General features: G+C 37.2%; 1 protein-coding gene across 1 annotated transcript in view; it reads left to right on the top strand.

Annotated features, from left to right (window-relative positions):
* SENP1 (SUMO specific peptidase 1) overlaps positions 1-16235 on the top strand; it is a 77387-nt gene that overhangs the window by 41450 nt on the left and 19702 nt on the right. Inside the window, exons 7-13 of the mRNA XM_036760435.1 lie at positions 3536-3639; positions 3725-4017; positions 7829-7883; positions 9034-9072; positions 10993-11077; positions 11338-11493; positions 13545-13676. Coding sequence (XP_036616330.1) covers positions 3536-3639; positions 3725-4017; positions 7829-7883; positions 9034-9072; positions 10993-11077; positions 11338-11493; positions 13545-13676 — 864 coding nt within the window. The remainder of the gene's footprint in view (positions 1-3535; positions 3640-3724; positions 4018-7828; positions 7884-9033; positions 9073-10992; positions 11078-11337; positions 11494-13544; positions 13677-16235) is intronic.

Here is a 16235-nt window from a genome sequence, read left to right on the forward strand (position 1 = left end):
TAGGGAAAAGATAATGAGTTCTGTTTTGGACATGTTTATTTTAAAATGTCTATTGGACATCCAGTTTGAGATGTCTGAAAGGCCGTTGGAGATGCAAGATTGAAAGTCAGCAGAGAGGTTGGGGCAGAATAAGAGGATTTGAGAATCATCAGTGTAGAGTTGGTAATTAAATCAATGGGAGCTGATAAGATCAGTAAGTGAAGTTGTATAGAGGGAGACAAGAAGAGTGCCCAGGACAAACCCTTCTGCATACTTATGGTTAGCTGGTATGCTCTGCATAATGATCCCACAAAGAAGACTGAGAAGGAGAGATCAGACAGATAGGAGAAGCAGGAGAGAATGGTGTCCTGAAAACCTAGAGAGAAGAGTGTCAAGGAGGAGAGGGTGATCAGCAGTGTTAAAAGAGCTGAGAGATCATTGGTAGCTTTGGAGACAGCAGTTTTGGTGGAATGATAAGGTCAGAAGCCAGATTGTGAGAGTAAGAGCCAGCAATACCACTGCTGGTCTGTATCTTAAGGAAAAGGAAAAGGACCTATATGTACAAAAATATTTATGGCAGCTGTTTTTTGTGGTGATAAAGAATTGAAAACTGAGGGGATGCCTATCAATTGGGGAATGATTGAGCAAGTTGTGGTATATGATTGTGATAGATTACTATTATGCTATAAGAAATGTAGAGCAACTACATCACTATTGATTAGAGAAATACAAATTAAAACAACTCTGAGATACCACCTCACACCTTTCAGATTGGCTAATATGACAAAAAAGGAAAATGACAAATGCTGGAGAAGATGTGGGAAAATTGGAACACTAATGCATCGTGGGTGGAGTTGTGAACTGATTCAACCATTCTGGAGAGCAATTTGGAACATTCCCAAAGGGCAACCAAACTGTGCATACCCTTTGATTCAGCAATACCACTGCTAGGTCTGGTATATCCCATAGAGATCATAAAAAAGAGAAAAAGACCTACATGTGCAAAAATATTTATAGCAGCTCTTTTTGTGGTGGCCAAGAATTGGAAATTGAGGGGATGCCCATCAATTGGTGAGTGGCTGAACAAGTTGTGGTATATGAATGTAATGGAATATTATTGTGCTATAAGAAATGGGGAACAGACGGACTTCATAATAACCTGAAAAGGACTGCATGATCTGATGCTGAGTGAGGGGAGCAGAACGAGGAGAACATTATACATGATTACAGATACACTGTATCTGTGATGACTAATTTTGGTGGACTTGGCTCTTCTCAGCAATACAAGGTTCAAAGACAGCTCCAAAAGACTCATGATGGAAAAAGCTGTGCACATCCAGAGAAAGAATTACGGAGTCTGAATGCAGATGGAGGCAAACTATTTGCTCTCTTTTTTTTCCTTCTTTTTTGGTTTTGTTTCTTCTTTCTCATGATTCATTCCATTGGTTAATTCTTTACAACTTGATTATTGAGTACATAAGTTTAATGCAAAGGTGTATGTAGAACCTATATCGGATTGCATGCCCTCTTGGGGGGAGGGGGAGAAAATTTGGAGCTCAAAAACTTGTGGAACTGAGTGTTGTAAACCAAAACTAAAAAAGAAATTAGGAAAAAAAAAAAGAAATGATGAACAGGCAGATTTCAGAAAAACCTGGAAAGACTTACATGAACTGATGGGAGTGAAGTGAGCAGAATCAGGAGAACATTGTACATAGCAACAGCAACATTGTGTGATGATTAACTATGATAGACTTAGCTCTTCTCAGCAATACTATGATCCAAGACAATTCCAAAAAACTTGTAATGGAAAATGCTAACCATATGCAGAGAAAGAACTATGGAGTGTGAATGCAGATCGAGGCATACTGTTTTCACTTTTTTGTTGTTTTTTCTTTCCTTTTCTGATTCTTCTTTCACAACATGACTAATGTGGAAATGTGTTTAACATGATTGTACATGTATAACCTGTATTAGATTGCTTGCTGTCTTGGGGAGGGGGGAGTGAAGAAAGGGAGGGAGAAAAAAGTTTGCAAAAATGAATGTTGAAAACTATCTTTACATATAATTGGAAAAAAATAAAATACTATTAAGGAAAAAAAAAGAAACGTAGAGCAAGATGGTTTCAGAAAAGTCAGGGAAGACCTAATGAATATGATGCAAAGTGAAGTGATCAGAACCAGGAGAACATTGTATGTGTAACAATAATATTGTACAATGATCATCTGTGAATGACTTAGCCATTCAGATTAATACAATGAGCTAAGACAGTTCTGAAGGACTTATGATGAAAAATGCTGTCTACCTCCAGAGAGAAAACTGATGGAGTCTGAGTATAGATTGAAGCATAATTTTTTAAACTTTATTTTTCTTACTTTTTTGGGTAATATAGCTAATATGAAAATGTTTTTCATGATTTCACTTGTATAATTGATACCACATTTCTTGCCTTCCCCATTGGTGGCAAAAGGGCTGGAGGGAGGGAGAGAATTTGGAACTGAAAATTGTAAAAAACAAATGTTAAAAATAAATAATGGATTTAAAGAAAAATAAGAGAGTGGGAGGAGAAAAAGTGAAGACACTTATTGTAGACAGCTTTGAGGAGTTTAGCCACGAAGAGCAAAAGAGCCCTATAGGGCAATTGTTAACTAGGATGGAAGGATCAAGTGAACGTTTTTTTCAGGATGGGGAAAACATGAACATGTTTCTAGGTAGGAGGGAATGAACAAGTAGACAGGGAGAGATTGAAGATTACTGAAAGACTAGGGATGATGGAGGGGGTCACCCTGTTGGAGGAGACCCAAAGGAATGAGATCACTTCAGCAGCTGGAAGAATTAACCTTGGTAAAGAGTAAGACCACCTCATGTGAAAGAAAGGTAAAAAGGAAGGAGATAGCGGCAGGAAGCATGTGAGTGATGAGTCATTTAATTTCTGGAAAGTGGTTGGTTGTCTTAGAAATTAAATGTAGTAGAAGAATGAACTCTATCTAGGTAAATGTCCTACTCTTTTTTATTTTAATCATTCTCAATTTAGCACGCACTCAAAAAAACCTCATTTCTATATACAAATTAGAACAGAAAAAGAGGATCATGTGTGAAACCACAAATCTCTATTATGTAGAGATTGCTTTTTTTTTTTAAAAAGAGTATAAAGTAAATTAAACGTGCTACACTTTCAAAGCTATCCTACTTGTCTGTGTTTCCTTTTGAATTTCCCTCTGTTCCTCTGTGCCTTTTTTAACCTTGTACTGGGGGAAGTCAATTTGTATACAGATAAATAAGTACCATATAATTTGAAGAGGGATTGATAATTAAAATTGGGGAAACCAGAAAAGGCTTTATGAAGAAGTGACTGTTGAGTTGAGCTTCTAAGGAAGATAGTGATCCTAAGGTGCTGAAGGGAGGAGGGCCTGTATTTTAGAGATGGAGTATACAAAGGCACCACAATTCCTGACTCTTCCCTTTCTCTTCCTTAGGAACCTGCTAGAGTTTTGGCAGAACCTACCAAACACTGCTTTCAGAAGTAAATACTTGACTTTTTTTTTTATTTTCTTCACAGACAGTTCGAGAAGGAGAGAGAGAGATCTACAGACAGTTGCTACAGATGGTTACTGGAAAACAGTTTTCCATAGCCAAACCCACCACGCATTTTCCTTTACACCTGTGAGTCACAGAAACATAAATTTAAGTCTACCTGATGCCACTGTTTAAGTTACTTGATATTGAGACTGTATTCTTCTTTTGTTAGGTCTCGATGCCTCAGTTCCAATAAGAGTGCTTTGGAAGATCCAGTGTTTAAAGAGTCAAACTCCTGTGCAGCTCAGACCATTGGCTCTGACACTCCATCAAGCAACTCAGCCAGCATTTTAAATACCCAGGAACAGCTTTCCCACCCCACTATACAATTTCCCCAGTCTCCCTACCTTCTAGGTGTTGCTACAAATGAAACCAAGAATTCTAATCTCCGCTGTCAACCTCACCAACGCACCTCTCCTCCACATCAGCCAAATCACATACCAGCTCCAAATGTACAGTCTGAAGGTAAACCTATTGTTTTACAAATAGAGTGTAACCAACTACTTGGCTTTTTTTCCCCCTAATGTCTAATTTCTACTCCCAAATCAGAAATACCCTTATGTAGTCTGACTTAACTAGATCTGGGAGACTTACTAGCTGTAGTACACCTTATGATTAAATAGACCTCAAAAAAATAGAATCCCCCAATTTTTAAATAAAACATTTATGAGAGAAAGGCAAACGGCAAGAGGCAAGCTGGTAACAATTTATCGGTGCAACTTAGACTTATAACCTACCCTTGAAGCTATCTTTTTATAATGGGACTTGTCACTCAAAAATATCCATTGACTCTGTGCTCTAGATTGACATGATTGACAGTTGTTCATGGTTATACCGCTGAAGCACTGCAGGATCCTTAGTGTTGAAAAGCAGTCCTGTGTTCTGAGCAGTTAGAAAGAAATGCAAGCGTACTTTCATAAAGCAGGGGAAGACATTGTGCTACAGATAGGGAGATGAGGCCAGTCCTGGAATCAGGAAGGGAGGCAGCAAGCTACATGAAAAAAAGGATTTTGTTGGGAATCAAAATAATCCTGGATCTGTCTTTTACTACCTATGTGACCTTGGGAAAATAACAGAACGTCTCTGGGTTTCAATTTCCCATTTTAAAATGAGGATTGGACTAAATAAACCTCCAATGTCACTTCTATCTCTAATGATCTTATGATGCCCCTATGACACTGGTTCAAGTCCTGCTTCTGACACGTACTAACTTTTTAACTGTGGGTAAGACATTTAACTTTTCAGTGCTCATTTCAACCCTCTAAGACTGTAAGTCATAGGCTGGTTGTCCATCTGCCTTTGTGGAGGATGTTTCTATGCTTGAAATTCCCAATACAAGTGAAATCACAGGTTTGAAAACTCTTCTGTTGCCCACTACCCCCTGAAAAAAAAAGCAGAAAAGCAGTTTCATAGATTATAGAAGGATTTTCAGGAAGTGTTGAAATGATGGGTTCTGTTTAACTTTTTCATTATCATTAACAAGAAGATTAAGTTAACTAGAACACCCTGTTCACTTAAACATTCCATTTTACTACTTTTTGCTGAACCCTAGGGCAATTTGTTTTCTACCCTCAATGCTTATACATTGAATACTTTTGGCAATTAAAGCACATGATTGTTCTTGCCACAGAATATAGGATTTCCCCTCCATGTTTTTATTTCTAATCATTTGTTTCTTATCCACCTAACACTTTAAAAAAATTCTTTGAGATTAAAATTTTTGTGTAGTATCATCTTGAAAGTGCTTATATGGTGTAAGGTTTAAGTTAAATGAATTAGATATTTTTACATTTCATTTATTTCCAACTATATCCCTCTCTCCTTTCCTACCTAACAAGTCATTCCTTGTAACAAAAGTTTTTTTTTTTTTTGAAAAAGAGTCATGTTTCCCACCTCAAGGTGGGCAGTGATAGTCTAGGTGTAGAATTAGATGTACATTTTCAGACAGGGCCAATATGGATTTGTCTTGCTTGATCATATTTATTGTTTACTCGGAGTGATTTTAATTTGTTGTTGTGGGAGAGTTATGAGTGGTAATGATAGTGATTTCTAAAAAAAAAGAAAGAAAGAAAAAAGTATCATTGAAAAATTTTAAAATTCACAGAAGAGAGCAGGAGGACATAAGTAAATAAGATGGTTTTGGAATCACCATTTTAAATTTGTGCTTTAAAAAAATGGAGTTCTGTGTGGTAGAGATACAGAGTTTCATATACATCCTCTTTTTCTGTTTGTATATGGAAGGGGTCATGTTTATTGATGTTTTTCAAATTCACAATACTTTTTTAAAAATTTTAAAAAGAGAAAAAAAATTCAGCAAAACTAGAGCATCAACCGTATCAGACAGTGTATGTAATATTCCACACTCAATAGTCTTCCACTTCTGCAAAGAAGAGTGAATGGGAGGGACATATTCTGGGCCAAGCTTGGTCATTACAATTATACAGCATTCAGATTTTTTTGTTCTTTCTTGTATTTTGGTATTATTGTAGTCATTGCGTAGATTCTTTTCCTGGTTCAGCTTTCTTTACTATACATTGCGTTGGCAATCAAAATGGGCTCTTAGCACTCAGTTCAACCAAGTGCCCTTGAAGAGTTTGGCCTTTGTTTCCTTGATTAGATTGGGAGTCCTTGGTGACCTCCTTGCCTCAGGGGAGGGCCTAGTTTACATGGGTTTGAGTGTCATGTTTGGGACATCAGAGGCTTTTAGACCATGTGGGTTTAAGTCACATCTTTGTGACCATTTTGGGTCATGTGGGTAAGTCGCATGTGTGACTCACCCTTGACCCTGAAAAAGATATAAAACCGGGGATTGGCTTTCTATTTTTTGGAGTTCTTACCCACAGCCGTGGTGGCGCGTATGACTCTGGGCCAGCCCTTGTTATGAGCTCCCTGGCTGAACCTAGATGTTGGTAACTATGAATTGTATTTGGTCTGTCTGTTGATGTTTGTAATTTGTCTGTATTTGCTCTGAAGTTCAGGGTGATGGCTTTTTCCCCAGAACTAAGTGAATGGTATTTTTATGCTGAATTAAAATAAACTTGTTAACCCCCTTAACATTGCTTTCCTTAGTAAAGCAGATCAAAAGAACCTGGGCTTTGGCAGCATTCTTGTTGTTGGGTTTGTGTTGGGCTTTCACCCCCACAACAGCTGCTAGCCAAATTGTTGAAACTTACAAAAATTCATATCTCTTTCTGTGCTTCTCTGAATTCTTCATTGTTTCTTATGGTACAATGATATCCCCTTATATTCCTGTAACCACAGTTTATTTATCCATTCCCCAGTCAGTGAACATGTGCTCTTTCTAGTTTTCTGCTACCACAAAGGCATTGCTTTTTTTGTTGTATGTGCGACTTTTTCTTTCTGTCTTTTTCTTGCAGTATATTCCTAAGAGTAGGATCTTTGGGTTAATGGCATGGATATTTTAGTGCCTTTCTTAGCATAATTTGAAATTGCTTTCCAAAATACTTCAGCCTGTTCACATCTTCAGCCCTTTCAACATTGACTATTTTCATTTTTTTGTCATCTTTACTGATTTACTGGGTGTGAAGTGAAATCACATAGTTGTTTTGATTTCTGACTAGAGATGCTGAGGTTTTATGTGCATTTATTCTTTATCCTGCTATTTTGCTGAACCTTCAATTGTCTCAATTTCTTTGCTAATTCTCTGCGGTTTTTAAAGTAAAACATATCTTCAGCTAGTAGGTATATTCTTGTTTCTTCTTTACCAATGTTTATACTTTTAACTTTTTTCTCTCATTGCTATCACTGTCATTTGTAGAACCATGTCAAATAACAATGGGGAAAAGGGAGCATCCCTGCTTTGCTCCTTTTGTGGGAGAGATGTTCATTTCAGGATTTGCTTCTTAATGTTTCTGTTTCTCTTACTACGTTATGCAGGCCCATGAGAGCTAAGCCTGCTCCTATGCCATATTAGTAGGAAGAGAGAAAAGAAGGGAAAAGCATGAAAGAGCAAACCGATGAACTAATGTTATCGTATTTCATCATGACAATTTATACTGCAGGATTTTTCAGCTGGAAATTTAATATTTTCTGGCACTGGATCTGGTTCTTATCACTTTGTGAACTCATTAGCCCTTCTAACTCATCACAGTTTCATCCAACTGTGTTCTCTTTGTGAAACTAGAATATAGCCAATTATGGGAACTTGCATTGTAGCTAATTAAAAAGTGTAGCAAAAAGCTACATTGATTATTACTAATAATTATACAAGTAATTATTAATTCTTGTTAATTGAGTGCTCTTTGTTTTTGTCTAGGATCAGACTCTGTCATTTTACTCAAGGTGAAAGATTTCAGAGCTCCCACTCACAGGTAAACTTTGGAAAGGTCCATGTTCTTGCTCTTATTAGCACAAGTGTGGATAGCAAGCCAATAGGAATCCCTGTCCAATGAATACTCCCTTGGTTGGAGTGAAGGCATAGGGACTGTGAGGCAGGATTTTCTGTTAACTGTTAGGCTAATAATATTTTGGAAGACTAGGAGATTCATTATTTAACACAATTAGTAAATACACACAGTTCTATACTGAGGCTTTGTTCTCTTAAAATAGCTCTTATGAAAGACGGGGTTATTGGGTTAGGGGTTGGCCTTCACTCCAATAGACATGGAGTTAAATTGCTACCCTTTTTCTGTATTTACTCTGTTATATTGCATATATGTGGAGCCTTGTGATTTTCAGTAAATAGCTGTGACTGGGTTAGGTAAATTTTAATTCAAATGAGATTTTTTTCCTTGTCCTTTTAATTTTACTTAAATTTTGTATTGTTGTATTTTGGTTTTTACATAACCTTCATTCTCAATATATTTGTTTTCCTTCAGATGGGCTTCCAAGAGAAGTGGGGGAAAACTCGTTTACTTTGAACCATGTAGGGAAGAGAGTAATTGTTGCAGTCCAATTTATTTATCTTGGACTGGGAAGCACTTCCTCATATTATGTTGGTCTCTCCTCTGGCCCTGTGGGATAGTACTAACCTTTATTTCTTTGCCAAACTTTGTCCCTTGTCTCTTGATTTTATTAATATGTGTAGTTTATATGACTATTTTCCTTTGATGCCCAATTATATCTTTTTTTTTTAAGACCTATGAATTTCATTGGTGTTGGAGGCCTTACTGTTAAGGAAATTTCTTGATCAATGCAGATTGGTACCTTCTCTGTATCATATGATTTTAGAGAATTGTCTAGAAGCATTAAGAGGTTAGATGACTCACCCAGGATCACAAAGCCAGTGTATATTAGGGCAGGACTTACTGATTCTGAGGCCAGCTCTCTAACCACTGGTCCATGCTGCCTATCACCTTTCTGCCCAATTAGAATTATTTCATTTGATCTAAATATCTTTTACTTTGCTTCCAAGTAGTCATGTTTAGTTCAGTTTTAAATTCTTGGTTACTTAGTGAAACTATTTCTACTTTCCCATAAGCCTACTGTTAATTTGTCACATTTACTTTTCCTCTTCTCTAGTCCTTCCTTCTTCCAGGCAGAGCTGTGGATTAAAGAATTGTAAGTTTTTGGGATGTTTTTCTCTTTTTTCTATCCTTTTCACCCACGTAGAAAGTCAGTCATCTGGTTAGTCAATAAGAATTATTCAATTTCACTGTCAGTTGATTTTTTAAAAATTCTACTGGAATTAAAGCATTTCAAGCACTTAGTTTTGTTAGATATAAAATAATAGTTGAAGCCAAGTTCAATTGGAAAAGTATTTCAGTGTTAGTCATTACTTAGAAATGGAAAATACATATTCTTTTGGTTTTCACATTGGTAAATATAATGTACTAACATTTCAGAGAGCCGGAGTACACTGGCTAGGGTCTTTAGGACTCAGTTTCCAAAACAGATATGCTAAATGGTTTTTTTCAGAATTCTATACCAGGACTGGTTCTTGCCCCAGAAATCCAGGCTTTGGAGACTCCATACATAGTTATTCCTCCAGCCTGCTATCAGCCTTCCCACTTTTGCTAATGTCACTTGCTGTCTTTTCCTACCCTCTTTGGTTCCTTGAGGGAAAAAACCAATATATTTTACCATAGCTTGCATGTTTAGATTTTTTTCCACAAATACAAATTGTGTTGAAAATCAATGAGATTACTAGAAAGGAAAGTATTTTAAACCATCTTCTTGGCTTCTTTTCGGCCCTGAGCACCTAGAATCATAGATGAAGAGCTGGAGAGGATCTCAGAGTTCATCTATTCCAGCCTTCTTTTTACAGTTGAGGAAACTGAGGCCCAGGAAGGGTAAGACCTAAATTGAGGCTGAGGTCACAAAAGTAGTGTTCAGAAGTGGGATTTGAGCTCTGATTGCAGAGCTGTCGTTCTTTCTATTGTACTGTATTGCCTATTGGTGATATGTGTGCAGTCCTATGGAGGAAGTATTCTCACTCTCTTCATTCTTGGACAATTTCTTTGATCTGAAAAGGATATTAGAATAGATAAGAATAAGAAAGGGAAGGGGGGCTGGTACTTTGCACTGAAGACAGTGACTTGTGATTACTGTGGAGCTTTAGATAAGACTTCCAGACCAGTTCTAGTATGCTGATGTTGAGCTCTGATTGTCCTGTTATACTTGGTGTCTTTTTGGAGAAACTGCATTGAATTGGCCATTTACAAAGCTAGTCAGTAGTGTAGGACAATCTTCTTGTAGGGTAGTGGATTTATATATCCTATATGTTCTGTAACTCCTGTGGTGCAGACAGTAAGTAGATATGCTTACAGGGGAATATAAATAGAATAGTTTGAGTATTATGAATATGCACCTTACTGGGACATTACAATGTGGTTAGGGTTTTTCATTTCTGGTGCTCCTTTAGAGTCCCTTCAGGACCAGAAGCGATTGTAGGCAGTGCTCCTGATTCTTCTCCCAGTGCAGTTTGGAGTAACCAAATCCCCCTTCATAGTTAATTTTTAAAGCCAAATTTCTCCTTTTTGTCTACTACTAAAGTAGCAGCTGGAGTCATGATGATACTTTCTTGCTATGTTTCTCTCTCTTTATGTGCTGATTCCCATTCTCATATTTGTTCCCAAATTCCCAGACTATATTTCCAAATGTTTAGTTTCCATCTCAAAATCTCAACTTCAAGGTCCCCAAAAGATTATACTGACAAGGAACTGATTTTTTTCCTCATTTATACCAATATGATTGCCCTCTATCTCCTGATTTCCAGTACTGTGAGGTTACTCTGTCCTGGAATAAGGTGAAAAGACTAATACAGTGGGAAATTAATACAGGTGCTTTGAGATCTAGGCACTTAAGATCATAGACAAGGAGCTGACGAGAATCTCACAGTCCATCTATTCTAGCCTCTTTTTACAGTTGAGAAATTGTATGCAAATTCACGTAATTCGTATTTCATTCTTAATATGCATCTGATATGTGTTCAGTGCTAAAGAGATGTCACTATCTGCATCATCTTTTTCCAATTCCTAGAACCAGCGTTTATGATTCTCGAGCACGGGAGAGATTACGTAAAATTGAAGAACAGAAAGCTCTGGCATTGCAGCTTCAAAACCAGGTAAAGGGGTTAGACAAGCCTATGAACTGCTGTCAGCCCAGCCAAGCTGAGACTTTACAAAAGGGCGTCAGGATTTGGAATGAAGTCTGTTTTAACGGCTTAGATGGTGCATTGTATGTTAAATCTATCAAAAATTCTGCAGGCTGAAAAAAACAAAGTAGAATAGTTTTTCTTTTTCTATCCGGCTTGTGCCCCTCAGAGGTAGCAGACCTAAGTATAGTTATTGCACAACCATCTGATTCTGAAGGTCTCTTTTTCAGAGACTGCAAGAACAAGAGCATTCAGTACATGACTCAGTAGATCTGCATCTTCGAGTGCCTCTTGAAAAGGAGATCCCCATCACAATCACCCAGGAAGAAGAGAAAGAGCCTGGTAAAGTGACTGATAGTGAAGATGAGTTTCCTGAAATCACAGAGGTGAGTTATATCCAAGGGATATTTATGAACAAGCAGATATGTCATGTTTTCTGCTACATTGGAAAGACAGGAGCCTATTTCAGAGAGCAAAAGAATAGAAGAATTTCTAGTATTTCATTTTCACTGCTCTTACTGTGAAACGTTACTATTGAGCTTGATTTTATATTAGAGGACATTGAAGATTAATGATAGAACCCTGATTTCTTTGAGGAACTTCACTGAAACACCCTTTATAAATGTTAGTGTCTATTTTTACTGAGTCACACTTTTGTTTTTATATCACATTAACTTCCAAATAACTTTAACTCAGAATTGACCCAGGAAATCTCTTCTTACTTTCACAGTTGATCGAAATTGACTTTGCCATGTACCTTCAAGTTAGACATTTGAATAAGACCTCAATGGATAGCACTTTGGTCTCAGAAATATGCTTCTTTAAGCAGCATGAGATGATTATTTATTTGCCCTAAGACTGTGTACCATTTGAATGTATCTCCTCCCTTTCCTTACTATATACTACCTTCCCTTCCCAGAGAGCCCTCTCCCTTAAAAAAGAATATAAAAAAAGAAAAAAGAAAGGGAAAAATCAGTTTAGCAAAACTAACCAATACATCAGCTGAGTGCAACAATGTATTTTGTGTTCTACCTTCACAGTGTGAGGAAGGTGCACTCTCTCCTCTCTCCTTCGTGGCCAAACATCATTAAAATTATGTAACATTTAGTTTCTTTTGTTGCTGTTACTTCCATTTATATTGTTGTAGGTATTGATTTCCTGGTTCTTCTTGTTTCACTTTGCATCAGGTCGTCTAATCATCATTCGGTCATCATCAGTTCATGCCTCTCTGAATTCTATTCAGTCATTGTTTCTTATAGCTCAGAAATAGTCCATTACAGTTATATACCAGATTGATGGCCATCTACTTTGTTCCCAATGCTACCAATGAGTTTTTAGTGTTTTATGTATTTAAAGACTTTGGTTTCAAAGAATAAGGTCAAAAATTCTTGCATGTTTTAATGAGCTACTAGTTAATCTATATTATTCTTTACAAATTTTTGTCAGTAGCAAGTAAATATACATCCTACATACATATGATATTTTTTACCAGAAAAAAAATAGCTCTCATAAATAAAATTTTTTTAAAAAGGATACTTTTCCCAGAGAACTTTCTAACTAGTAAGACAAATATATTGTCTTATTGAAAATATTCTGGACTAGAGCATAAAACTGGAAGACTTGATGAGCACTGAATGTTTGAAATTGGACTAGAGAATTGGAATGCTATCTCAGGCTCATATAGTAGTGTGAAACATTAGTCTGGACCTAATAAAAAAGTCTATCAATAAACATTACATGCCTACTTCGTGCCAGGCTCTGTACTAAGCACCGGGGATACAAAGAATGACAAAAGATGGCCTCTGCTCTCTTTGCTCAGAGCACACATGCAAACAATTAATGTACAATTGTACATTATGTACAATTTTTGTACATTACATTGTACATTACATTTGTACAAACATTAATGTACAAACAATTATGTACAAACAAGCTCTATGTAGGATAGATAGGGAATGATCAATAGAGGGAAGCACTAGAATTAAGGGACATCAGAAAAGGCTCCCTGTAAAAGATAGGTTTTTGCTAGGACTTGAAGGAAACCAGGGGGCAGAAATTGAGGAGGGACAGCATTCCAGGAATAGGCGACAGCCAGGGAAAATTCCTGGAGCTGGGAGATGTTGGAACTGTATAGTTTCAAGAACAGTAAAGAGGCCCCTGTCATTTGATCACCGAGTAAAAGAAAAGGATTAAGTGAAGGGAAAAAGAGGAAAAGATGTAATGGTGAACTCTTACATAGTTAGGGGGACCACTGGAAAGGAACAGGAGCCAAAACATAGGTGAGAAGGATGGGGAAATATTCGTTTGCCTCTCAGTGAAGATTATAGCCTAGTGGTAGTGGTGGTGGTGGAGGCACAAGGATCAGTGGAGATTGGCTCCTGACTGCAAAAAAAAAAAATGACATTTATTTGATTGGTAACACTCTTTGGTTCTTTAGGAAATGGAGAAAGAAATAAAGAATGTGTTCCGTACTGGCAACCAGGACGAGGTTCTCAGCGAAGCATTCCGCCTGACTATCACCCGCAAGGACATTCAAACTCTCAACAACCTCAACTGGCTCAATGATGAGGTAATTTCTCATCTGTTTCAGTGTTACAGCCTTTTGGCCAAATGGAATGTTAGTGAATGGGCAATGAACATAAGAAGTGGATTCATAGATTAGCTTTGTTTTTCCCCTATTGGTAGAAATTGGAAGGAGGAACAAACATTTACACTTTACAAATATTTTCTCATTTAGTCCTCACAACTCTGAGAGGTAGGTGCTTATTATTATCCCTATTATATAGAGAAAGAAACTGAGGCAGACAAAAGTTAAGTGACTTGCCCTGAGTCACACAGCTCATAAGTAACTGGGGCCGGATTTGAACTCATCAAGATATTCCTTTCTCCTTCCCTTTCTGCCTGTAGTTGTTCTATTTCCTGATTCTCATCAGTTTTCTAAAACCTCTTCTAGTTTCATCTGTCATCTTTTGAGCAGGCATCATGTGAGTCACTGTGTTTCTTCTATTACCATCGGGTATTTCTACCTTATAAGCAGAAATTCTACTTTACCATATAAATCAGCTTCAATTTTTTTGGTTTTTATTTCCTCCTTTTGTCCCTGAAGGGAGGTAAGTAAAGTGCTAGAAGTTAGTCACAAATCCCTAAGGAAGAGACCCAAGCTTGCCACTTTAACTCAGAATTTTGACCTAGAGAAACTCTTCTCACTTTCACACCAGGTCAGAATTGACTTTGCCATAGTTACTTTCGAATTAAACATTTGAGCATGGCCTTGATAGAAATCAGTTGTTGAGCATTCTAGGTATCAGACATGTGCTCCTTAAAATAGCATAAAAGGATTATTTGTTTGCATTCTTAAACTATGTACCATTTGAACATGCTTCCTACCCTATCCCAAGACCCACTGTGTATCAGCCTTCCTGATGTGGTTACATGACAAGAGTAAACAATTTAACAAATATAACCCAATGGATTTGTTTAGGGATTTGTGGCCAGTTACAATTAGATGTGTCCAGTGATAGGGCTCTCAAGCTGTGTCTGTTACTGCTGAAAAAGTTGATGTCTAACCTAAAGGACATTGTAGAATTCTTTTGAAATTGGTATACTGTTCTATCTCACGTTGTTAACAAGGAAGATTCACATTTCTCTGAGTCTTTTCTCACTAGAGCTCAGAGTTTCAGGTGAATTAGTGTACCTCCAGTCTCATTTTATCTTTCACCTAAGCAGCTAGGGGTTCGTCTGATTTGGAGAAGATTGTTTCAAAGCTGACGAAGAGAGCTGGGTTGGACATCTGTTTCTGATTTTCCAATTCTTAAACTTACTTGGATGATTAGTGTCAGAGAGCTCCCAAGCCTCAGGATCTGGAGTGAGACTCAGTCCCTGTGTGGTATGCCAAATCAGTTGAGTGTTTTTAGCATTTTGTACCACTGAATATTGTAGATATCCAGTTCCTGTCTTTTTAAGAACCCTCAGTAAGTATCAGAGTCTTGAATTTGAATCTTGTCTCAAGTCAGTAGAGTCCTGGGACTTTGATTGGATGGCATGGTGTCCTCTGCCCACCACTTTGAATACCATCTGGACTATATCAGTCAGACTAGTTCTATTTTCTATTTTGCCACAGGCCAGTTTGCAAAATGTGCTTATCAGTGGCACATTGCTCTCTCATTGTGGTATTTTGATTCAGATAAAGGTAAAGAAATCTGAAACTCTCCTACTCCTGGGGGTGCTAGTCTTGTTTATTAGGACTTTGGGCCAAGCAGTGTCAAAAAAAAACCAGCCCAACTTTCCCTTAATTCTTGCAGAGGGTATGGAACATCACAGATAATTTCCAATTTTTTTCTTTTTATTAGTTTTGTTTAACTGCTTTTTTCCCCACTTTTATTCTTTGTTTTAAAGTAGCCTTTCTCAAACCTTTTGGTCACAGGACCTCTTTACCCTCTTTAAAATTATAGAGGAACTGCCCCCCCATAAGACTTTTTGTTTATATAGGTTATATCTGTCAAAGTTTACTGTATTAGAAATTAAAACACATTAGTAGTAATATGAAAATAGTCTTGACTTCATGGACCCTAAAAGTGTCTTAGAGACCCCTAAGAGTCCCCAAACTATACAAACCATATATTAAAAAAGATGGCTCTCTGGGAAGGGAGACACATTGGGAAATGTAGATGATATAAAATCAAAAGATATCAATAATTTATTGTTTAAAATAAGCCTGACCATATCATTGGGAAGATGAGAACCAAAAGACAATCAGCTGCCTCATTAATCTGAAAACTTTGGCTTGAAGACACTGATTTATGATTTTATTTTTATTTTTTGCTCCCTCCTTCTTTACTAATGTTTTAGTAAGCTGGCTAAGAGGACCAAGAATTGTAGTTTTTTTGGTCATACTTAGAAAGAGCCTTCCAGGGGGCAGCAGTGAGTAGCATATGAATACAGTTCTTGCTGTTTGCTTTTTTCAGTGAAAGCCTTTACTGAAGAAGCATTTATCGGAGTTCTTTTTCATTTCCTTGTATTCTTGAGAGGTGAGGTTCTTCACACTCATGGAAAAGGGATCAGGGCAGCTCATGGCAGGGCATTATTTATTGGAAGAGAATGGAAAATTGGTAAACACTTAGAGGGAGAA

The sequence above is a fragment of the Trichosurus vulpecula genome, chromosome 5 (assembly GCF_011100635.1).
Source record: "Trichosurus vulpecula isolate mTriVul1 chromosome 5, mTriVul1.pri, whole genome shotgun sequence".
Taxonomy (NCBI): Eukaryota; Metazoa; Chordata; class Mammalia; order Diprotodontia; family Phalangeridae; genus Trichosurus; species Trichosurus vulpecula.